Below are 23,036 nucleotides of genomic sequence, written 5' to 3' on the forward strand. Positions count from 1 at the left end.
GTGACTGGGTATGGGAACACTTACTGGAGTTACTGGTGGGTTAATTGCACGCTGGTTGATGCCAGGGCTCCAAACCCTGGGGGAAGGCGTCGGGGTGGCTTCGGCTCTCGTACATCCCGACAAACGGGTGAGGTGTCACCCTGTGAGTTCAGGTCCCAGCAGGAGCACAGAGGCAGTGGTTTCACTCCTCCACACACCTACAGCTGTGGCAGCCCTGTGGCGACCTGGAGCCGCGGGGCTCCGTCCCTGTCCGCACAGTGAGGCCGGCCCTGGCAGCACATGGAACTCCTCACTCTGTGGAATTCCTGCAGACAGATCCTGCAGCACCAGCCCATGTCACACGCTTCTGCTGAGCTGGATTTTGGAATGCTGAGATTGGACAGTCACCCTTCAGGCAGTCCCAGAGCTCAGCAGAGAGCTGTGTTTTCCTTGTGCAGGCTTCCATGCTCCAGGATACAAACCAGAGTAGAGTTCTGGGATGGTGACTTCTGTAGAGCATTCATGGAAGTGCCAGGATTGTAAAACCTTCTGAGGCTGGAAAGACCAGAGAAATGATGTTTGGTCACAGGAGGCCCAGGCTCAGTGAGGCTCAGCAGCAGTGCAGGTCACCCAGTACACGATGGGAGCCTTCACTTCCTTAAACTGGAGAGCAGGATTTGCCACTGGCCCCTGACACTTTGTTCGTGTGTGTGTGACACGATGACAAAAGGCAGGGAGATAAATGCTACTTCAAAATACACTGGGAAGATAAGGGTTGCCAGTTTGTCTTCAATGCACTGTGTCTCTGGGCTCAGACAAAGCATCTACTGTGATAAGTAACACACTACTCTGCTCTGAAAGAGTTTGGCCAATTTCCCCATCCTCATTCATCTTCAGTCTTGCCAAGTGCTGGAGCGCTCCCAGAAAATATCTCCAGCCTGCCATCGTGGGACTGAGGTGTGAGAAATCTGGAAGCATATCAAAAATCTGGGGCTTATGTATTCAGACCAAGTCCTTGGTCCATTGCTGATCCCTGGGATGAATAATATTCAACAGCTCTGGGGCCAGGGTTAGGCTGGAATTCAGAAGGTGCCTCTGCAGTGGTTGTGAGAAGGGGATTTTGGGAGGAAGCACAGACCCTCGGGATAGACTTCACACAGAAGAGAAGGGAAAACAAATTATATCTGAAAAAGCAAGTAGGGTAAAGTTACCTTAGTCTATTTGCTATGGAATTGTATTTTGGGGGGTTTATGCAAGTCATACAGTTACTTTTCAAACAAAGGTTATTTTAATGGGGTTAGTCTGACACTACAGCTCACTGCAGAGCTACACCTGTGCCATTCCCTGTTGCAGGTGGATTGTGATTTTGTGTATCAGCATACCTGGAGCTGTGGGATGCAGTTGAGGAAAACAATTTAATTGTGGGTTCAGATAAGAGGTTCTGATCTGGGAAAGTCCCCACAGTGTCAGGCTATGCTGACACTGCTGAACGAGACCAGGAATTGATCAGTGGCCCCAAAGACAAGTGGCACTGCTGACTGCTCCCAGCACGGCCCCAGGCTGCCTTCCCCTGGGGATCTGTCTGAAGTCTGCAGTGACAGGAGCAAGGGGACAAGATCCCTTCCCTGAAACCTTCTGTGCAGCAGTGGTGGCAAACTGGGCAGTAAAAGCTCATTTTTTAGGACAGCATTTTCAGTCAGTGGGGAGTGGGATCCAGTGTCAGGATGAGCTCTGCTATCTCACAGAGGTACCATGGTGCCCTCTTTGTCAAGAAGCCTGACCTGAAGTGTCTGGGGGATTCTGTGCTGGATGGTTCCTTGGGCACTTGGGAGCAATGTCCCTGTAGAGTATTGCACCTTCAGTTGTGAAGGGATTGTTGGGGTGTCTGTGCAGGGCCAGGGGTTGGACTCTCTGCTCCTTGTGCGTCCCTCCCAGCTCAGGACAGTCCATTTGTGCATTGTCCAGACAAGAAGCATTGATATCCACTGCTGAAGCTACTGAAGTGACTGGAAATGGTCATGCCAGATTCCCTTCAGTGAGACATCCTGTGTGGAGCCTTTCATCTCTGTGGAGGGAAGTGTCTCTGCCCTGTGCCGTGGAGCTGCTGCCAGCAGCAGGTTCATTCTGTGGCTCTGTGAGCTGCATGAGGGCCCATGAAGGATGTCCAACAATGTGCTGAAGGAAATGTCTCAACCTCTTGCTCAGTGTTTTTTGAAAATACTCTCTCCAGATTTGCCTTTGAAAGCTGCCTTGGTTCTTTCCCTCCACTCTGTACCTGCTCACATCTGTGGCAGCAGGAGCAGATTTTGGAGACACGATGACTTCATCTGTTGAAAATTAATTACTTCCCTCAGGGGCTGCCTTAAAAAAATTTGGAAGGAATCCCAATGCAGGAAATGTATTTGGATCTCTGTGTAGTATTGCTGAGCATGATCAGGACCATCCTGTATTCTGGGTAAATGAGATCCTGGGTGTTCTTCGCCCGGGAGGTGCTTGGGACTTTAAAGCAGCAGTTGCTGCAAGAAGCCGCCCGTCTGTGTGGAGACGAGCCTGAGGAATGCAGGGCACTGCTGATCACACAATCAGAGCCTCATTTCAGTTTGAAATTAGCTCTTCTCTGCGAGCTCATCTCTGCCCTCCTGCTCAGAGCAGGGCCAGCTTCATGGAACAAGGTGTTGCCGTGCCCTGCCTGGTTCCAGTGCCCCTCTGGGCCTGTTGCAGTGTTTAGCCACTCTCACTGTCCCATATTTTTACTTTTTGGCCTGGCTGGAATTCGTGGGAGGATCTGACTCCATCTTCTCTATGGCTCCCCTGATAAAATTGAAGAGGGGATTCTATTCCCCTGCACCCAGCCAGGCCTTCCCTGTACTGAACCAGCCCTGCTCCCTCAGCCTCTCCACGTGCTCCAACCCAGTGACCATGTCCTGGAATCCCAGCATGGTTTGGGTTGGAAGGGACCCCTAAAGCCCCTGTGGGGGTGAGCTTTAGCAGACAGGCTGTATGGTGTGAGTCTGCTGGCCGCCACTTGGCCGTGGTGGTGTGAGACACACAGGAACGTGGAGCAGATGCATCCTGTCACACAATATTGTTCAGCTGCTCACCACAAACCAGCAGCTTCCTCCAGGTCGCCCAGAACAATCAGCTCCCTGTGAGGAGCCCCAGTACAGCAAGCTGACTTTAAGAGTTGCCTTTGCCTTGAGCCCTCTCAGTAATATCCTAAGTTAGACTCCTCTGAATTGCCTTTTGGAGGAGCACGGGGAGGCTGGGAAGCTGAGCGTCCTGATTCCCAAAGCAGGGGCGAGGTGGTGTGAACATGCCCCAGGGAGCCGCAGTGCCGAAGCTTCGCTGAAGGAGGATCAAGCCCACTTCCCCGGCATTGATGTGGTAATGGGCTCCCGAGCTCGGGAGCGTGGCTCTGGCAGTGACGCGCTGATCGCTATCTGAAAGGCGGCCTGCTGGGCTCTCAGTGCAGCCCACTTTGTGCTTCTCCAGTTCATGAACCAGCGCATCTCAGTGGCCAGTGCCTGGGAGCGAGAGAGCAGCTCGAGTGATGAGAAAGCAGGCTGTTCTCAGGGTGCTCAGGCTGTTCTCAGGCTGTTCTCAGGCTGTTCTCAGGGTGCTCAGGCTGTTCTCAGGGTGCTCAGGCTGTTCTCAGGCTGTTCTCAGGCTGTTCTCAGGGTGCTTAGACTGTTCTCAGGCTGTTCTCAGGCTGTTCTCAGGGTGCTCAGGCTGTTCTCAGGGTGTTCTCAGGCTCTGGCTGTGGGCGGTGGCTGTGGCTGAGTGACTGCTGCTTTCACAAGGGAACCTTGCTCAGAAGGGAGTGGGGGGAAAGTTGGCATCTTTTACCCAAAGGAGAGGATTTCCCCCCTCTACCCTGCACCTGTGAGACCCCACCTGGAGCACTGTGTCCAGCTGTGGGGTCCTCAGCACCACAAAGGCACTGACCTGTTGGAGAGTCCAGAGATGGTCTGGAGCCCCTGTGCTCTGGAGCCAGGCTGGGAGAGCTGGGGATGTTCAGCCCGAAGAAGAGAAGGCTCCATCCAGGGAGATCTTATTGTGGCCTAGTGAGACTCGAAGGGATTTATAGGAAAGAGGGAGAGGCACTTTACATTGGCAGACATTGACAGGACAAGGGGGAATGGGCCTTAAGCTGAAGGAGGGCAGGGTTAGATGGGATATTGGGAAAGAATTGTTCCTTGGGAGGGTGGGGAGGCCCTGGCACAGGGTGCCCAGAGCAGCTGGGGCTGCCCCTGGATCCCTGGCAGTGCCCAAGGCCAGGCTGGACATTGGGGCTTGGAGCAGCCTGGGCCAGTGGAAGGTGTCCCTGCCCATGGCAGGGGGTTTGGAACTGGATGGGCTTTAAGGTCACTTCCAACTCAAACCATTCTATGATTCCAGGAGTTCCCTTCAATGACATCTGATGGTCACACTGCAGCATCTCCCCATGCAGCACAAATGATGGAAACTTTGAAGCAGAAACCTCAAGCACAAATACAATCAAGTAGCAGTGACAGTACCACAGTGGGATGTTCATGGGATGTTCAGGGAATGTTTAAGCTCAGGTGTCTGTGCCTGCCACACCACAGGGAATTCAGCAGTGCTGTCAGTGCCCCCCACTGCTGACAGGCATTTGTCCTTTTCAAGTCTGGATTTCTTTTTCCCCTTTTAAAATTGCTGACTTTAAAATATTCTCCGTGACATTTTCTCTACACTAGCAGGAGGGGTTTTTGTTGATTCTGGAAGCACTTGAAAACAGGGGAAATTGGCCAAGACATTCAAAAGTTAAATTAAAATCTGACTCCGCAAATAGCCAGTGTCAGTGGTGTGAATAACATCCCTCTTTGGGAAAAGATGTTGAGGCAAAGGGCAGAATTGGATGGGACTGAAATGCAGCTTAACACATACAGATAAAACTGATCTGGGGTTGGATAGGGTGACTTCCAAAGGAGATATTGGATATTTGGTTTCAAAATTATTGGTACCAATGGGGAAATTGTTGGTGGGTTACGGTCAGGACATTGCTGAGCTTGCCCTGCGTGGTTGGTGTGAGCTCTGTGAAGCCTTGGCGGTGAAAACAGGATTTACGGGTAGGGAATCTGCAGCCGTCGCTGTGGAAAGCTTTAATCATGGGTTATTGTTGGTGTCAGGGGTTTCTGTGTGCTCCTATTGATTAAAGAATGTATGATATGTCTAGAATTCCAAGAGGGATGTAAACAAGCCTCATGGTCTATAGGATCCTTTCCTGCTCGGAGGTGCCGCTGATGCTGATCAGAACAACCGTGCCAGGTTCCTCCTGAGAAGTGTTCCTTTACTGACAGCAAAGCACATGAAATGTCATCCCTGGTGAAACATTGCTCTCTGCATCTGTGCCCACATCTTCTGGGGCCAAAGTTTCCACATTCTTGCCTCTTGCAGAGCTGTTGCGGTGGAAGCCTTTCCCTTAGAGCAATGTTGGGTTTTTTCTTTTTTTCAGTAAAAAGACAAACAAAGCTATTTTCTGTTTCAGAATGCAGGATGGGATATCTCTGGAGAGATTAACCTTCTTTACAGAGTTGTTTTTTGTGGTTGAAAGAAGAAATCTGTTATCATTAGAATAATATTAAAAAAATCTGCACCTCATTATTTCCAGAAATAAAGCTGCCACAATGAGATTTATTAAGAATTGACTCGGGGTGAACTGAAGAGAGCTCCAACCCCAAAGAGTTTGTGTTCTAGAAAAAAGGCAGGAAGACAATAGGATGGACACAGGGGGAGCAAGAAGAGGGAATTGCTCTGCAATGTTAATAAGAAAATATGTTCTTTTTGGGAAGGACTCTGAGAAGTGGCTTGGCAGATGTGCAGGAGAGTTTAACTCAGCCCCACTTCACGTGTTCAGTGCTTGGCTGAGCTCAGTCACAGAAGGCAGAGAGGGGAGAGAGGCACAAAGGTCAGGACTGGCATGGCCAGGGCAGATGTAGAGGGCAAGAAGCAAGAACAGGAGGCCGTGTTCTGTCCTTTTCCTGCTGCCCCTTGCCTCGCTTCCCTCCTGTACCTGAGCCCTGGGGAGCTGCTGGACCCCTGCCCTGCTGACCTGGCTCCTGCTGCACCCCCAGCCCCTTGGGAACAGCAGTAAAACTGTTCCTCCACACATCCATGAGAAGAGCTGTGGTTTGGCATTTGGCAGAGTCCCAGGGGTGCAGACAGAGAGCTGAGGCAGCAGTTTTTGTGAGCAGGCTGCTGCTACCTGGGGTGCCAGATCCCTCTGAGCTGTTCTGAGCCTCTGCCCCCTCCTGCACCTCTGGGCAGGGGTCATTCTGTTTTTTCTCCTTGGCTTTCTGTTTTGCTTCCTTTTTACCTTGAGGCCATCAGCAGATTCGTTTCCTGATCTCTGGGTCTGCTTTGAAGACAAATTCTCACCTTTTAGTTACTGAAGGAATGTGAGGAATGAGGCCCCATGGCCACAGCCTCCCACCCAGCTGGGAGCTGTTTCTACATGCTGGGGAGAGGGAGCAAGGTGCTGCCATCCTGGAGCAGGCTCAGGCCCCTGAGCAGTGCTGGTGGGCAGCACAGAGCTCTGGGCAGGGTGGGGATGGACTTCAGTGCAGACCTGAGCATTTCACTCCTCTGAAATTCTCGTTTGTGGTGCCAGTCCTAGAGCTGCAGGTCCTGGGCCACCATGTAGGGTTTCAGCTTGTGTTAGCAGTTTTCTTGACAATATTAACTTCCAGGGCAGATCCAGGGATCGGTCAGAGAGGAGGAGTTGCTACGTGGCTGTGGGGGCTCCAGGGTGTTTGCAGCACATGGGAGCTGGCTGGGGAGGAGGAGGGGAACTCCCACTCCATGGAGCTGGTGTGACCCTTGGTGTCACTGTGCTTGTATTTCCTCTCACACCTGCACCTCTCAGAGGTGGACGAGGCAGAAGAGCTCTGGTGCATCCAGCTGTCACCATGGGGACTGTCACTGCCCCTTGCAAGTGCCAGGGTGGGCACTGTGCCATGCTCCAGCCACAGCTGGGGTTTGGGTTTAAACCACAGGCAGTGTGAGTTTGTGCTGGTGCCCCCAGGCTCTGCAGTGGGCCAAGGCACGAATTCCCTTCCTCCAGGGAACAGCTGGGAGCAGGGAATGTCCTAAAGTGCCCTCCCTGCTTGCAGGTGCCAACACGGGGAGTGACACAATGACACCTGAGAGTGTGTTTGTCCCAAAGCAGTGATCCAGCTCTCACCTCCACAGACGCCTTGAACAGACACAAAGGGAAGAACTCCTTCAGGCAGTCCTGGTTCACCCCAGCTGGCTGTGGGACTGGCACAGCACATTTCATACAGCTGAATTCCAGTGCAGGGTGGCACCCACAGCCCGGGCTCCACCCGCAGCTGTGCCTGGTGCTGGGGGGGTCCTGGAGCCCCCATCTCACAGCACTGGGGGCAGGGGCTGGAGGGGGGTGTCAGCCTTTTCCTGCCTCTGAGCACCACTCAGGAGAGCTTTGCTGAGGTGCCCTTCCTGTCACCTATGAATGTCTGGTGATCCCAACAATCCGTGCAAATGAGTCCAAGGATGGAGGAGACCCCATGCCACTGTCTGCCCTGGAGAGACAGGGAATGTCTGTCCTAAGAAAGCCATCCCAAGAAGATGCTCCAGGGTCTGGAGCCCTCTGCTCTGGAGACAGGCAGGGAGAGCTGGGGGTGCTCAGCCCAGAGAAGGCTCCAAGGAGACCTGTCAGCACTTAAAGGGGGCCAATAAAAAAGATGAGGACAGAGTTTTTAGCAGGACCTGTTGCAACAGAGCAAGAGCTGATGGTTTTGAACTAAAATAGGGGCGATTCAGACTAGATATAAGGAATAAGGTTTTTACAATGAGGGTGCACTGACAGTCTGCCTTCCCCCCCTGCCCCTGCAGAGCACAGTCGGGGAGAACCGCTGGCTGCAAGGGCACCTGGTGCAGTCGCTGCTCCGGCACTGCGGCGCGTGCGGGGCGGCGCGGTGGGCACGGCGCTGCCAGGTGCCCCCCGAGATGCTGCCTCGGGCCGTGGCTGAGGAGCTCCAAAAGCTGCACATCCAGGACAGGTAAATCCCCTCTTTGGTGCCTTTCCATGCAGATTGCTTGTCATACAAAGATGGTATACTTGCTTAAAATGTCTGCCATGATGCGTCCTTGGGGACAGATGTTTGCAAAGGCCTCCTCCATGTGCTCGGATCCTGCTGTGGCCCTGCACATGCTGCATTTGTTTGTCATAAGCCTGGAAGTGTCTGTGAAAGGGGCATTTTAAACTCATCCTGAATACACAGAAGCTCTGTGAGATTGCTTCATGCTGCAGGGGGTTCTTACACTTCCTCTGCCAGATCCACAGTGCAAATATTCATCCATTTTACTGAGGCTTTCAAAGTTTACAGGTCTTTCAAAGTTTCCCTAATTGTTATTTTTTTAATGCTGATGATTTTGGGAAGGTCTCACAGATGGCCTTGAACACTTCATGTTCAGGGATCCTGGTTTTGTGGATCTGCTCTTTCTCCTCCTGCAGATCTGCACTTGTTCAAGCGCTGTGTCACCTCAGGAAATACAACACAGATGTAATCACCCTCAAAACACTTCTCCAGAGAGTCCTTGGCTTTTTTGGAGCACAGGAAACTCTTGCCTGTCTTGGACATGCTCCTGCCTCACTCCAAAGCACTGCTGGAGCTGCCCTCCTCTTCCTCCTCCCTCCTGAAGCCGCAGCAGCCGCCAGTTGGGAGCCAGGAGGTTTTTCCATGAGGGATAAGCCCTCAAAACACAAAGGAGTGGTTACAGGAGCATGGCTGAGCCACAGACTGTGTATCCAGAGATAAAACCCATCACTGCATCTCTGTGCTGTGGGAATCCTGTGCTGTGGAGGGAAGGCAGGTGAGGGTGTGCTCTGCCCTGCATGAGGAGCTGGGACAGATGAATACACCCCTTTGTCCTGCAGTTTACTCATGCAGTCATGATACCTGCTGTGGTAGCTGCTATAAAGTCAGCAGAGCCGTGGAACCCCATAAAACAGTCTGGCTGCCCTGGCTGTTGAGTAACAAAGCCACAAGTTCCCAGAGGGAGTTCACACTGCACACAACAAGGTGGCACCAGCATATAAATGACATCATCTGTCTCTGGTCACACCACACGGGGCTCCTGAGCTTTGCAGGTGAGAATATTCCTGGAGACCTGAGGCTGCACACCTTCATTAAATATTTTATACAAATATTGACTTCCCCGTGCACACAAACCCATGGGAAGGAGTGTTTGTGCAGGGAGAGCTGCTCTGCTGCAAAATTGGGCACACAGCCTCCCAAACATAAGGTTGGTAAATAGTTTCCCAAATAATGAACCATTTCAAGTCTCTGTGGGAAAGAGACTATCCAGAAATGTGTGATCTGTCCAAGGGAGCTGGATCTTTTTGATTAGTTTCTTTTCTCTGGGAAGGAGCTGGGTGTCATGGGGAAAGAGAGGGTCAGGGTGAAATAAGGGGAGTAAAACTTACCCCTCTTGCTCCAGTCCAGGATTTCCTCCCATTGCATGGCTTAAAATTGTTGCATCTGATTCTGTGCAGGGCAGAAGAGGTCACAAAAGCAGATAATTATGAGGACAGTAAGAAGAAGGACTATTACCAGCTTCCTATTGCGCGGGAAAAGATTCACTTTCTGCAGACATGGGAGGAGACGCTGCAGTGCTGGGAGAAGGTGCTGCAGGTGAGCATTACAGGGGTTGGCCTGGCAGGGTCAGGGAGCTGGAGCTCCATGTCAGGCTGGTACACAGGCTGGATGTGGCCACTGGCATGCCGTGTCTCCCTCCCCAAGCCAAGAACAGCTGCTCCTTTAGGCTGGTCGAGTTTGGGGAAGGTGTTAGGAATCGTGCCAGGGAAGGCTCCTGTGAGCGACACAGGTGCTGTGAGAGTTCCTGTGTCTGTGGCAGTTGGCACAAAGAGCTGCAGGTGTTGGGCAGGAAATGCTCATGCCCTGGACAGGCTCTCCAGGCTCCTCTGAGGCACAGCCAGGCTCTGGGTGCAGAACGTGTCTGTGTTGCAGCCTGGGCAGGTCGTTGGTGTGGACATGGAGTGGAAGCCGTCCTTTGGCATGGTGGGGAAGCCTCGTGTCGCCCTCCTGCAGCTTGCACTGAAGGATGAGGTGTTCCTGCTGGACCTGCCACGGCTCCTCGAGCAAGCTGAGGCAGAGGGGGAGAAGGAGAAGCTTCCCCGTTTCATCCAGATGCTCTATTCAGACGCAGCCATCACTAAACTGGGTAACACCCCTCTCTCCTCCCCACCTCGGGGCTGCACAGAGCCTATTTTGTCATCTTTGTCATTCCTAGATCCTCTTGGTGTTGTCATTCCCTAAATCCACTTGCCATGGAACCAGCTTTTGTAGCCCTGGGTGTTTAGGCACTGCCAGGCCGGGAAGCAGTGACCAGTGTAACTGGGAATGATAGAAATACAGGATCAGGAACCACAGAAAATCCTGAGCTGGAAGGGAACCACAGGGATCATCCAGTCCAACTCCTGTCCCTGCACAGACCCCCCAACAGCCCCACCCTGGGCATCCCTGGCAGCGCTGTCCAAACGCTCCTGGAGCTCTGGCAGCCTCGGGGCCGTGCCCATTCCCTGGGGAGCCTGGGCAGTGCCCAGCACCCTCTGGGGGAAGAACCTTTCCCTGCTCTCAGCCTGACCCCCCCCCGACACAGGTCCATGCCATTTTATCTCCCCATTTCAGGTCAGATCCAAGATTCCTGATTTAACTTGCCCTCTCAGACTTGGGGTTGTCCCAGCTCCATACTAAGCCCCAGCTGACACCCAACCTTCAGTGGCTCAGGTAATTCTGGTGGGCAGAGCTCTCTGGGTGTGCTGTCCCTGTCCCAGAGCTGCTGTGCTGGACATCAGAGATCTCTGAATGACCATGCGTGGTTTTTGGAGGCTTTTATCAGGAGCTGCTAAACCTGGATTTCAGGGGCAAATTCATAAATGTCTTTCCCAGATTTTAAGTAAGCTGATCTTAAGCTCAGCATTTTTCATCCACCTCTCTTCTCCCTTGATCTGCAGGAGTGTTTCTTGGGAACAGAAGAGACAGGAGCCAGTCTTGTTCTCTGTTTGAACAATCTTCCCACCAGTGTTTATAGATATTTTGTCAGCATTTTGACTCTGAACTACTGAACTAGAAGAAGCTGCAGTGCATTAACCATGATTTGAGTTTTCCACCTGTGTGATTTGGGCTTTTTTTTTTTTTTTTGTCTCCAGGTTATGGGATGTCTGGAGACCTCAGCAGCCTAGTAGCCACATGTTCTGCTCTGAAAGACACGGAGAAGCAAATGCAAGGTGTGGTGGATCTTCTTGCAGTGGACAAACAAGTAAGGATAAACACATGGAGATGTGGGAAATGGTGTCTCCTGCATGTGCTGGGGGATAACTGTCCTGAATCCACAGCACTGCCTGTGTGCATCCTGGATTGGCAGGGAGACGGCTGCATGAGTAAACAGACCATTTCCTGCAGAGGGTTTGAGGTGTTGGGATTCTGTCAAGGAAGACAGAAGTATTTTGTTTTCATCTAACTAAATGGTGTGACATTTGTTTTCAGTTAACTAAACTGTTAAAGCTTATCATACTGACAGCTTTTTCATAGCCTTTATAAAAGCTGTGAAAAGGTCTTGGAGACCCAGCTCCACTCAGCCAGGACAAGGTTTCTGAGCACAAGTTATACTTAGGAAGAGTAAGTTCTTGTAGAAATTCTGCTACTCCAAGACATGCATTATTGAAGCAGGTATGATGGAGTTAACGATTTGTACAGAGCTCTGGTGTTCCTAGGAGGGCTGCTGGTGGGTTCAGCACAGGAATGTCTGGTCAGCTGAAGCACAGCTGTCCCTGGGCTTGCACACGGGAGCTTTCAGCAGTCTGCAGAAATGTTAAGCACAACCATTTTAATGGGTGAAATGTACAGAGTGTGTTTGAGGGCTGGGGTGAAGGAGATCTTTGGGATTGATAGCTTAACCTGGGAAATGCTGCAGGGGCTGACATAGCTGCCAGCAGCCATTGCCTCGGTTAACCTGAGAAATGGCAGCTGCAGGAAGGGCTGCTGCCCAGGGTGTCACAGGAATGCCTTTTCCCACCAGGACTAGGAGGAGAAAGGTGCTGAACTGCCACTGCTGGTCCTTTACTGAGTGGATGCCCAGCAGCCTCCAGCGTGGTGAGCACCCTGCAGACCCCTAAGGAGCCTCATCCCAGCCCTGCTGCTCTGGTGCAGTGCTGGACAAGAATGCCCTTTTTGCCCTTCCTTGGCTAGGAAACAGATTTCTCTCCAGCAAGTGTTTGTTAAACAAATAACCCGACGCCGTGTTTATCTCCTGCCATCCCAGCCCTTGTCTGAGGGCTGGGGTTCAGTGTGCCAGGCACGAGATGGATGTGATAGGGCTGTGCCTGGCCCCACCAGCTGCAACAGGAGGAGGTTTAGGAGCTGCTTTATAACCAGGTGGTTTCTATCGTTTTGTTTCCATCAGCTGCAGTGGAGGAAGGATGGCCGGAAGGTCGATGGACTGTCCCCGGAGCACAGCCACGAGGAGAGAGGGGTCAAGCAGCCGGAGAAGGGACTCAGCCTCCTGGTGCAACACGTGCTGGGAAAGCCTCTGGACAAAACAGAGCAGCTGTCCAACTGGGAGAAGCGGCCGCTGCGGGAGGAGCAGATTCTCTATGCAGGTCTGGGCCCTGGCTGGGGCTGCAGGTGCCCAGGGCGGGCTGTGTTTGGCTGCTCTGTCCCCAGGAAGGTCGTTAAGTAGCAGAGGAAGAAAATGGCTTGGCAGATTAGTTCCTGTTCAGAAGAGTCAGCACATGTTTTGTTTGTCCTTTTGCGGACACGACTTTAATGGTTGAAGTTTAAACTGTCCGGTGATTCATTATTTCCCTTAGGAAGGAATTCCTGTGCTTTGCAGATTTTGTCTGATGAAACATCACCTCAGTGATCCTCCTCTCAGTAACTGAAAGGAGGAAAGTCCACTTCCTTCTGCCTCATTTCACAGCCTTCCTGGGAAACAAATGCTGTGTTCATTTGTCACAGTGAAGTGCTTGTTAGAGCCGGGTTTGAAATGGGCAGATGTGGTGTCAGAAACTGCAGCACAGGCTCAGGGCTGTGGAGGGACCCATAGAGTTTATTGCTGATTACCCCAGAGTCAGAAGTCTGGGTCTAAATCTTTTCCTGGCGCATCAAAGGACAGCCTGCTGATGCAAACCAGCCCTTTGTTAAATTCAACTATCCTTGAAGCTGACACAGTTCCCACAAAAGTTAATCACTGGGACTTGTCAGACTGGCTGGGAGAGTTCTCCCGTTCCGTTGCAGGGAGCAGCAGCACACGGCCCTGAGTGTGGGCAGGTGATTGCAAACAGCTCGGGCAGTGCCTGCTGAGATACTGCATCTGCTGGGGAAGCTCCCTTCCCATCAAAAGGTGTGATAAGGAGCTGTGGGCAGGCTCGGGACAATGGTGAGGAACAGGAGCTGGCTGGAATTACCTGGTGGTGGTTGGAAGAGCCACCCTGCAGTTTGCACTGGGTTGTTGGGTTGGAGTGGAGATGGCAGAGCCTGTCACTTCAGGAGCTCCTGCCTTGACCCCCTGTGACCATGGGTTCAGCTGGGGTGCTCAGTGAGTCAGTCAGTGGAGCTGAGGGTATGACCTGAGGGAGCTGCAGCTTCACAGTTGTTCACAATGGCTTTTACAAAGGTGGGGGCTCTTCTTGCCTCAGGAAAGCCTCTGGTTTACTTTTGAATGAGGCTTATCTGAGCTGGGGCCCACATTCTCCTCCCTGCAGCCTCAGATGCCTACTGCTTGCTGGAGATCTATGAGAGGCTCTGCAAGGACCCCGAGAGCTTCGGTCTGGGTTCAGACCTGACAGAAAGTCTGGTGGAAAAACAGAGCAAAAAACCCAGGGCAAAGAAGCAGCTGAATAAACAAGAAGCACCATCACCTTCTGGACAGGTTCGTAAACATCTTCAAAGAGCTGCTTGTTGCTCAAGACCCCTGCGAGTCACACGCTGCAGCTCTGTCACACCATTCGCTGTGCACGGTTTCTCAGGGCTCTTGCAGCAAACATCCTCCTCACCCCTCCCTCCCGGGACACTATGCTCTCTCCTTGGCCTGCCTGGGTTCAGCTTTCCCTGCACCTTGAGGTTCACTTGTCTTTGCACAATGTGGGTGCAGATGGGTGTGCTGAGCCCAGTGAGCCTTGCTGGTGGAAATGCTCCTTCCACGTTTCCTCAGTGCTGTGGGTTTGGATTCTGTGGCCAGGGTTTCAAAACTCTGACTTCCTGACTTTTGCTTTTTACTGAGCTTCCACACCTTGCTTTCACACTGGGAATACCTCCTTTATTGTGTCTGGAGTAGAAGTCTGCAAAGTTAAAAGCAAATGATCCATCAAAAATGCCTTTCTGCTGAAGGCTTGTCTCTGCCTCCCTGCCCACCACCGCATTCCATGAGAGGCCTCTCCCCGGAGTTTGTGTTGTGGCAGAGCCTTAAAACTCCACCAGAGCTGTGCAACTCTGCTTAAGTATCTTGGAATGTGACTGGTCCCTCTCAGTAATAAGGTTTTGCGTTTAAAATGGAACCACTCCGTGGTTTGTGCACCTTTGGAAACCTTGGCAGAAATCCCGTTTTGTTACTGCCTGAGAAGCCTCAGTGTGTGGGGGGCTGTGAGGGGCCCCAGGTGCGTGCTGAGCTCCTGAAGTCAGTGGCCCTTGCGTGGCTGGGCTGAGATGCACTGGCTGTGTCCACCTCGTGTGTCAGTGTGCAGCATCCCTTGGCCCTCAGCAGGCAGGAGAACAGGGCACTGCTCCCTGAGCACTGTGTTCGTGGGCACGTTGTGTGTTACAGCAGAGCTGGGTGGCTGCTGCAGAGGTGGGGAAAGTGAGCACTTCAGGCTTCAATCACCTTGGAAACCCATGGTCATCTTTGTGTTCTGTACAGTCAGATTCATCAGCCAAGAGGCACTTGGTAAAGCCTGGACTGGGACACCCAAAAAAGCAGACTTCTCCTGGCTGTGCATCCTGCAGGACTCTTCCCCAAGCTCTCCTTCCCAGTGTTTCCTGGTCCACTCTCTGAAGTGGGGCTAATGACTCTATTCTCCTCTATACGCTTTTTTTGCTCTCTGCTGGCATGAAACATGAGAAAAAAGCTCCATATGACAGTGCTGGCCACTGGATAAACACTGGCTGGGAGCCAGCTGCAGCTCCTGCACATCTGTCTGAACAGCAGCAGCAGCCAGGGGTGGTGTCTCCAACTGCCTCATCTTCAGGGGGCAGCTCCATCCCTGGTCACAGCACTCTGGTGTCACAGCTGCATCCCTCAGGGTCCTGCAGGAGCTGGTGCCAGCCCAGTCTGCCCAGCGCTGCAGAGCTCTGGGTGCAGGGACCAGCTGCTGGGAGCTGCAGCATCGCACCAGCGGAGCTCCTGGACCTGAGCTGGTTCCCGTGGAGAGCCCAGGTGGAGCTACCTGGTGTGCCACAGCATTCCCAGCTTGGGGCCAGCTCCTGCAGAGCTGATCTGCAATGCTGGCTCCCTGCATAGCTGCTGGCCCTGTCCATCAGTCATCCCAGCTGATCCAAGCTCCTGGAGTCAAAAGCTGGACATTGGAAGTTCCTTAATAACTTCCCTTCTCCATGAATTTAGCTATTGTACTTCTGGGAGCCTCCCAGCGCCAAAGTCCCCCGAGTGCAGGAACTCCCCCAGCAGCAGACATTGGAAATAAAACAAACAGAATTCAGGCACTGCCTATTTTTAACCTTCCAAAGATAACAGAGCTGATGTGGTTGCTTTGTCTACCTGTTTCTACCTCTGTCTGTCAGATCCCTTTCCTGAATCCTAGCTTTGGCACATATTTATTAATTGCAGACTAATTCAGTAAGGAAACAGCAGCCTTGACAATGTTTCTGTGACTTCTTGAAGATGAATGTCTGTGCAGAGCACTGGAGACCAGGCTGGCACTTCTCCAGGCAAAGGCTGCAGCTCCCTGGGTCAGGTGACCAGCTGGTCAGGGAGAGAATGGTGAATTCAGAATTAGCCCCATCATGTTCTGCCCCCTGCCCAGGTGGTGGTGGCAATGTGGACAGGATGAAAGGAGGATCTGGAGGTGCTGCAGAGCACAGGGAAATGGTGACACAGGGGGAAGAAGGCAGCTGGATGTGCTGTGGTGGGTGAACGCAGGGAGGAAAAACACAAATGTACTGGGAATCAGCCTTCTGCTCCTTATGGATCTCTTGCCTTTCTCTAGGAGTGCCAAGGACCCAGAATGGAGCCCTCATGTCCCCCTGCTCCCATCTCCCCCCAGGAGTTTAGCGTGGTGTGTGACAACATGCTGCAGGGCCTGGGGCGCTACCTGCGCTGCCTGGGCGTGGATGTCCGGCTGCTGGACAATGAGGATGACCACAGGAAAGCTGCTGAGGTGAGTGCACAGCTCCCATCTCCATGGGGACGTGATGCTGCTTGCTGGGGAGCTGCACTGGTGCTCAGGCTGCAGGAGCTGCCCTGTGGGTGCCTCCTCCCATCCCTGTGCTGAGTCCCAGCTCTTTGGGTCACCCTGAGCTCTGGCAGCTGGAATCATCTGGTCCCTGCAGTGGTGTGTGGCCTTGGGTCTCCACTTCCAGGAGAGAGGAGGGGAGCAGTGGCTGCTGTGATCTCACCCTTACGTGTGGCTGATTGCGTCACTGGCAGCTGGGGCAGTTCAAGTCATGAGAAGAGCACAAGTGGAGTGTAAAGATCGCAGAATCACAGAATGGTTTGGCTGGGCATCCCTGGCAGCGCTGTCCAAACGCTCCTGGAGCTCTGGCAGCCTCCGGGCCGTGCCCATTCCCTGGGGAGTCTGGGCAGTGCCCAGCACCTGCTGGAGGAAGAGCCTTTCCCTGATCTCCAACCTGAGCCTGCCCTGACACAACTTCAGGGCATTCCCTCAGGTCCTCTCCCTGTCACAGAGAGCAGAGATCGATGTCTGCCCCTCCTTTTCCCCTCACAAGGAAGTTGTAACTGCAATGAGATCTCCCCTCAGTCTCCTTTTCTCCAGGCTGAACAGACCAAGTGTCCTCAACCATTTCTCATACAGCTTCCCCTCAAGGCCCTTCACCATCCTCATTGCCCTCCTTTGGACTCTCTCTAATGGCCCAGTGTCTGTATGTACATCCAGCGTTGCCCTATCCCAGGTGCAGAATCTGGCACTTTTCCTCGTTGAGCTTCATCTGGTTGGTGATTGCCCAGCTCTCTGATTGTCCAGCTCTCCCAGCAGGGCCTCCCTGTCTTCGAGGGAGCTGACAGAGATATCCAGCCCACACAGTGTGTGCTATCAAGTGTGCATGGATCACCCGGCCTGGTGTTCAGGATGTTTCCTCTTCAGATGTCTGCTTGGCCTGAATCCGGGGCAGGCTCTAACTTCTGCAGAAATAATTAATATCTCCTCCCTGCCAAACTTGCACAAGTCATTTAAACAAACTGGTTCTCAGTGCCTCCCCCCAGAGCCCCGTCTCCACTCCTCATCTCGATCCCTTATCGTGCCACAGACAGGATGTTTGACATTGCTTTCTCTATGGTGACCGGACAAACATCCTTTCACTATCAAAAGCCCTTGGAGTGTTACTGTATTGCAGAGCCTTTGATCTGGGCTTGGATAATCAAAGATAAAAATAGACTCCTCCCACCCTGTTTTGTATCTGGCTGGTCCTGATTGAATCAAAGTTGAATGTTGACCACCCTACGCCCAAAGACTTGGGAATGTTATTGCAAAGGCCAGCAGAGGGTTTGGATCCTGGTCACTGAGTACAAGACAGACGGTTTGGGCGTTGTCCCAGCACAGTCTCAAACTGGTGCCACCAGGAACACCTAAGAGTGTACAGCCTTAGTGTTTGTTCTTCACTAAAGTCTTGTCACTCAAATGATTTATCGGTTATATTACACATCTGCTTGTGCCAGGAACTCCTGCAGCACCTGGCATTTGCTCCTTACTGTTCTCATTCCTTCTCTTTGTTACAGTGGCATTGGTGGGCACATGGGTCTGGTCCTTCACCCTCTGTTATTTGGGATCAAGCTTAAAAGCCTGAGAACTTCCCTGGCTGTGCTTGGGCAGTTATGGATTTTATTCATTTTTTTGTTTAGGCTAGCACATGTGGCAGGAATTGGTTTGGCAACCCCCATTCCCATGGATGTGAAACCCTTGTCCTGTGTTCTGCTTCGTGTTGTGCTGTTGTTATTGACTAAATGTTTTATCTTGGACATGTCATGGTGAGTTTATCGTGCCAGATCTGCAGAGGTGAGAGAGCAGGGCCTCTGGCACCACGATCCACTGGATCCCCTCTGGCTGACCAGATCTAGTGGTGGAGTTGGCAGTGATCCACCCTTTGCACTTATTCCCATAAGCAACATGTTATTCCCAATTAATACAAGATTCTTTACTTAAAATTGTGCCCTGTGCCTGTTGTGTTGCTACCCAGGTCTTTCATGCCCATCCCTGGAAACGTTCCAGGGCAGGCTGGATGGAGGCTCTGAGCAGCCTGACCCAGTTGAAGATGTCCCTGCTCACTGCAGGGGAGTTGGAACAAGATGACCTTTAAAAGATCCCTTCTAAACCAAACTGTTCTGTGATTCCATCTTGTCTTCTGCAAACTTCTCTTTGCAGAAAATCCTAAACCTATCTTTTGAGTTTTCCAGATAATTGGAAGGAGATGGAAAGGAGGATGTTCCTCTTTTCTCTGCAATTTTGCAGCATGAGGCAGAGCAGTGGGATCCTTCCCATACCAACCCTACAGGATCACCCACCAGCCTGAGTGACTGCAGTAGATCCTGCAGTGTTGTACCTCAGGGGCAGAGCAAAAGTTTTTAAGAGAATGTTGGTAGTCTCTTTGATTTCTAATAAAAGACTCAGTGGAATCCTTCAGTTGAGTTCTGGGCTGGTTTACTTTATTTTTATAATGGACTTTGCTCTTGGTCTTCAAAATCATCCTCATCTCTAAGAATAATCTGATGCTAAGGCAAACCTGGTATCTTTTGAAGTGTGCTAATCACCAGAAGGCAGGTAAAACTGGCTTCCTGAGGCTCCCATGCCATGGAAGATTCCCTGGCAAGGTTACACCTACCCTCCAAACCTGCAGGTGAGCCAGCGAGCTGGAGAGGAGGGCCAGGCTGGATGGATCTCAGGAGCCAGCTAGAGCATTGTGCACCCAGATCTAAATTGCCCTAGACTGATACGGAGCCAGGTGACACAAAGGGGATTTTAATCCTGCAGTGAGCAGATCTTCACCTAATGGGGGAATCTAATCTTGGATCTTGTCTCAGCTTTGACTGGCTTTTTCCATATTTTTGATGTAGATGACATTCTCCAGGTTTGCTGGTCTTTTTAGTCTGGTGGGGAGCTAAATTCACAGAGGGCAGATGAAGAACTGTGTTGCTTTTAAGATCAAGACTTGGCTTTTGATGTTTGGTCAGCAGGAGGAGAAGGTCTTTCATTGGAGACCTTGATACAAATGGGTCTGCACTGAGAAACAAAGCTGGATGGATGGTTTGGTGTGACACTTAAGGCCATGTTACAAAACTCTGTGATAACTCCATGCAATTTATACTTTTCAGGAATGCTGAAGAGGAGTTTAGGGTTGCAATACTGGCAGGGCTGGACTGAGGGTGCTCAGAGCTGTTAAGCTCTTGGTTTACTGTCTGTTTTAAAAGATGGGATTACAGGGAGAGGCTCTGGGTTTGGATTGGGTTTTGTGATCCCCTTCTCCAGCAGATCCTTGTCTGGGTGCTTTCCCAGCACATATCCTGGGGCAGACACCTTCTGTCCACTCCCTTTTGGTCTGAAGGGGGCCTTGCTGACCCAGGCTCAGGATCACTGCAAGGGGGACACGGCTTTTCCTGGACTGCAGTTTGGCTCTTCAAGGACATGTGGCATTGCCCAACATGTGTCTTGCACAGACTTGGCAAAGTTTAACTTACAAATTCACAGCCTTGTGCTGCTGTTTTCTGGAACCTCCTTTGGCCTTGGTTCAGGACGCTTTAGGTTGTCACAAATCATCCTGCTGCTGGTGCTGGCTTGGAAACAAAAGGGCTCTCTCTGCCCTCTCTCCTCAGTCGCTGCCCTTCCAGGTCTCTCTGACAGTAATTCCTGTGGGTTCATTCATTTCTGCAGGATGGAAGTTGGCTGAACAGGCAGGCACGTTACGGGCTGAGCAGTAATACCAACAGATCAGGGAGTGCTTTCTATCCACAAGGTCTGAGCCTTTTCCAGAGGAAGTTGATATTATCTTTGTAATAGATTGTGAAACTGAGGCCAAAGCCCTCTCTGCAGCACTGGGGCTGGAGCACAGGTCCCTGACACCCACGCCAAAATGCTGCCCTGGGTGTTCTTTTCCTCTTGTTTGCATCCCTGACCACACATCCCCCCATGCTCCCAGTGCTGCCTCCCTTGTTGCTTTTGGAGGAGAAGAAGGAATTGTGCCCTTTTCTCCAGCACATACCCTCTGTGGTCTCAGTCAGATGTGTGCTGTCACATGGCTTTTCTGGCTCTGCATGCTTCTCCCAGTCGTTGTTCCAGAGGCAGAAAAACATGTTGGAAGAGTTATTGCTTTTCTCCTTTTTATTTGATGTTCTTTGCCTGTCTCTGCAGAGCCATTTAGATAAGGGGATTTATCAAGCTTGAACTAATTAACCCTGGATGCAGAAAGTCAGAATGGAGTGTTCCAGCTGTGAAATCCTCAAACTTACCCTGAAGCAGACATGGGCCGGGAGGAATTTCACATCCCTTTTCCCTTGTCGGCAAATCCCTGTGGTGACCTTTGGCTATTGCCTTACCAGACTTCCCTCACTAACATGCCGTGAGGGTGCTGTGGTGGCTGCTCAGTAGCAGGACTGCACAGGGTGTCTCTGCTGCTTCTTCAAGGCTCCTGTTCTTAGAGGTTTTTTTCCTTTCTTGAGAGAGAGGGTTGATTTTGAAAGAAATCCAGTAATTTTGCCTGTAGAAAGACGCTTTAGAAGTTGCTGCCAATCGTTTTCTCAGTGCAGAACTGTCAGCCAAAGAGTGACTTCAGAACAAAAGGAGGGGAGCAGATACCTGAAAGCTCAGGAAGTGGGGAAAAGGAAAAAACAGGTTGTTTAGCTGCCTGCACGGGGCCTTCAGAGCCTTCTCCCCCTTGTTTACATAGGTCCAGTGAGTCTTAAGAGAATGACTACCCATGACAGAGCTTAAAAGTCTTGGTTGGTTTTTCTGGTGTTCCCTGGCTGTGCTTGCTGGTGTCATCTGTCTGGGAAGTGCAGCAGGACTCTGATCCCAAGTGTGTCTTCCTGCCAAGGGTAGGGAGGGATCCAGAGAGAGCTGCTGAACTCTGAACCAGATGAGAGACCTCCATGACACACATCTGGAGTCAGTGAAAAACACGAGGGCTTCCAAGAGAATCCAAGCCAGAGGAGAGAAATAACCTCATGCCTACTTCAAAGCACTGATCTCTTGTCAGCAGGATCAGAGCTGAGTCCTGGTTCACATGGGAATCCTTTGGAATCTCCTATTGCTGCAGCCGTGAGGCTCTTTCCCTCCTGCAGGAGGGTGAGGGGTGGGAGGGAGGGGTGTCACTCAGTCCTGTGAAGGAAGGTCAGTCACACTTCTACCCCTGCAGCTCCAGATTTGGCACTGCCCCCATTGCAGAGTCCCCGAGCCCGTGTGGAGGTCAGCACGGCGGGTGATGAGCTCCCTGGTAACTCAGCACAGCCCTTCCACTTGCAGGACCAGACCTCTGAAAAAGCTCAGGATTGCAAGTCAGGAGGTGATAAACTCTAAGGGAGATGTTCCCTGCAGCTCAGAAAGGTGCACAATTCCTGTGTGTTGGGTTGCTGGGACAATAACACCCTCCTTCCCTGAGGAGCATTTTCTGTTAATGGTGTGAAGTTTGCAGACACATTTCATGGTACATTTTTTTCTGGCATTACCTGCTTAGGTTTTTTTTTCCTTTTTCCCCTGTGCAGCAAAACTGTTCCCTTCTTTGTGACCCAGACTGGGGAAATAGGAAGTCTGGGTTAAGGGAAAAAAATAAAAGAATGGTTTGGGGTAGGATTATTTCAAGGTGGAATGGCTCCCTGGGCCATATGGGGTGTAGATGCACCAGCAGCTTGTTCCAGCACACGGGAGATGAGGCAGGGGTTGGCAGGGAGGGACGAGGGGTGAGCCATGCCTTGAGCTGCTGTTGCTGTCAGGAGCTCCTGGCCAGGTGTGGACTGGCACTGAGAGAAACACTCAGTATCTCCAGTTCACCTTCTCTCTTCTGTGACTGCAAGTAAAGCTTGAACCCAGTGTAACTTCAGCCCCTGCTCATTTGGATTTTTACCATTTTTTCCAGATTGCCCGACAGGAAGGAAGAGTCATTTTAACCTCTGGACTCCCATATCAGACTGTGAGTGTTCCGAGCTGCTGGCGTGTTTCTGGCACTGATCATTGCATGGTCTGGGGTGTGCAGGGGAGACAAGAGGAAAAGTCAGATGTGACTGCACCAGCTGGCTTGGCTTTTTCATGTTTTGTGCACTCAAAGCTACATTAAGGGTCTTCAGAAGTTTGCTGTTCTCAACCACCAAGGCTTGGGGTGAAGTGGTTTTTTATACTTTTTCTCAGTCCTGCATCAGTGGGGAGAGTGACTGCTCTCCATTGGGGGCGGGGGTGGAAGTCAAGCCAAACAATCCAGAGCAGTGTATTTCTGTCTGGCCTCACTGGCAGGTGAAAGGCAGCTCAATTCCTGTGCTTTTTATCCCAGAGATTCTTACTTGCTGGCTGGCTCCACACTGAGAGAGTTTCAACCCCCAGGGACATTTCTTCAGGCTTGGAAGGGAGAGATTGGAAGGCCCCAAGCATGGGTCTGGTGGAAGCTGGAGAGGTTTTGTGTTGCTTCAGATAAACAGAGAAGCCAAAGCAAAACCCAGCCTTGCCCTCAGCACCAGCTGTTCAAAGCTGTTCACAGACAGGCTTCAAAATGCAGTGCTGAACCTGCCTAGTCAGTGGCTGTGATGCCATGCTGCAGGTCCTTTGCAATTTTTTACTGCCCAAAAATTCCATATGGAAGAGTGAAACTGTTCTGGATGAGCCAGAGTTCTGTTCA

General features: G+C 51.7%; 1 protein-coding gene across 2 annotated transcripts in view; it reads left to right on the top strand.

Annotated features, from left to right (window-relative positions):
• Positions 1-23,036, top strand: part of EXD3 (exonuclease 3'-5' domain containing 3) — a gene marked incomplete at its 3' end in the record, with an annotated part of 212,792 nt that overhangs the window by 87,275 nt on the left and 102,481 nt on the right. For both annotated transcript variants that reach the window (XM_082295346.1, XM_082295347.1), the window contains 8 exons: positions 7,852-8,018; positions 9,515-9,653; positions 9,990-10,203; positions 11,192-11,301; positions 12,445-12,640; positions 13,745-13,911; positions 16,199-16,369; positions 22,287-22,340. In XM_082295346.1, coding sequence (XP_082151472.1) covers positions 7,852-8,018; positions 9,515-9,653; positions 9,990-10,203; positions 11,192-11,301; positions 12,445-12,640; positions 13,745-13,911; positions 16,199-16,369; positions 22,287-22,340 — 1,218 coding nt within the window. The remainder of the gene's footprint in view (positions 1-7,851; positions 8,019-9,514; positions 9,654-9,989; positions 10,204-11,191; positions 11,302-12,444; positions 12,641-13,744; positions 13,912-16,198; positions 16,370-22,286; positions 22,341-23,036) is intronic.

Source organism: Coloeus monedula (assembly GCF_965178545.1).
Source record: "Coloeus monedula genome assembly, chromosome: 21".
Taxonomy (NCBI): domain Eukaryota; kingdom Metazoa; phylum Chordata; class Aves; order Passeriformes; family Corvidae; genus Coloeus; species Coloeus monedula.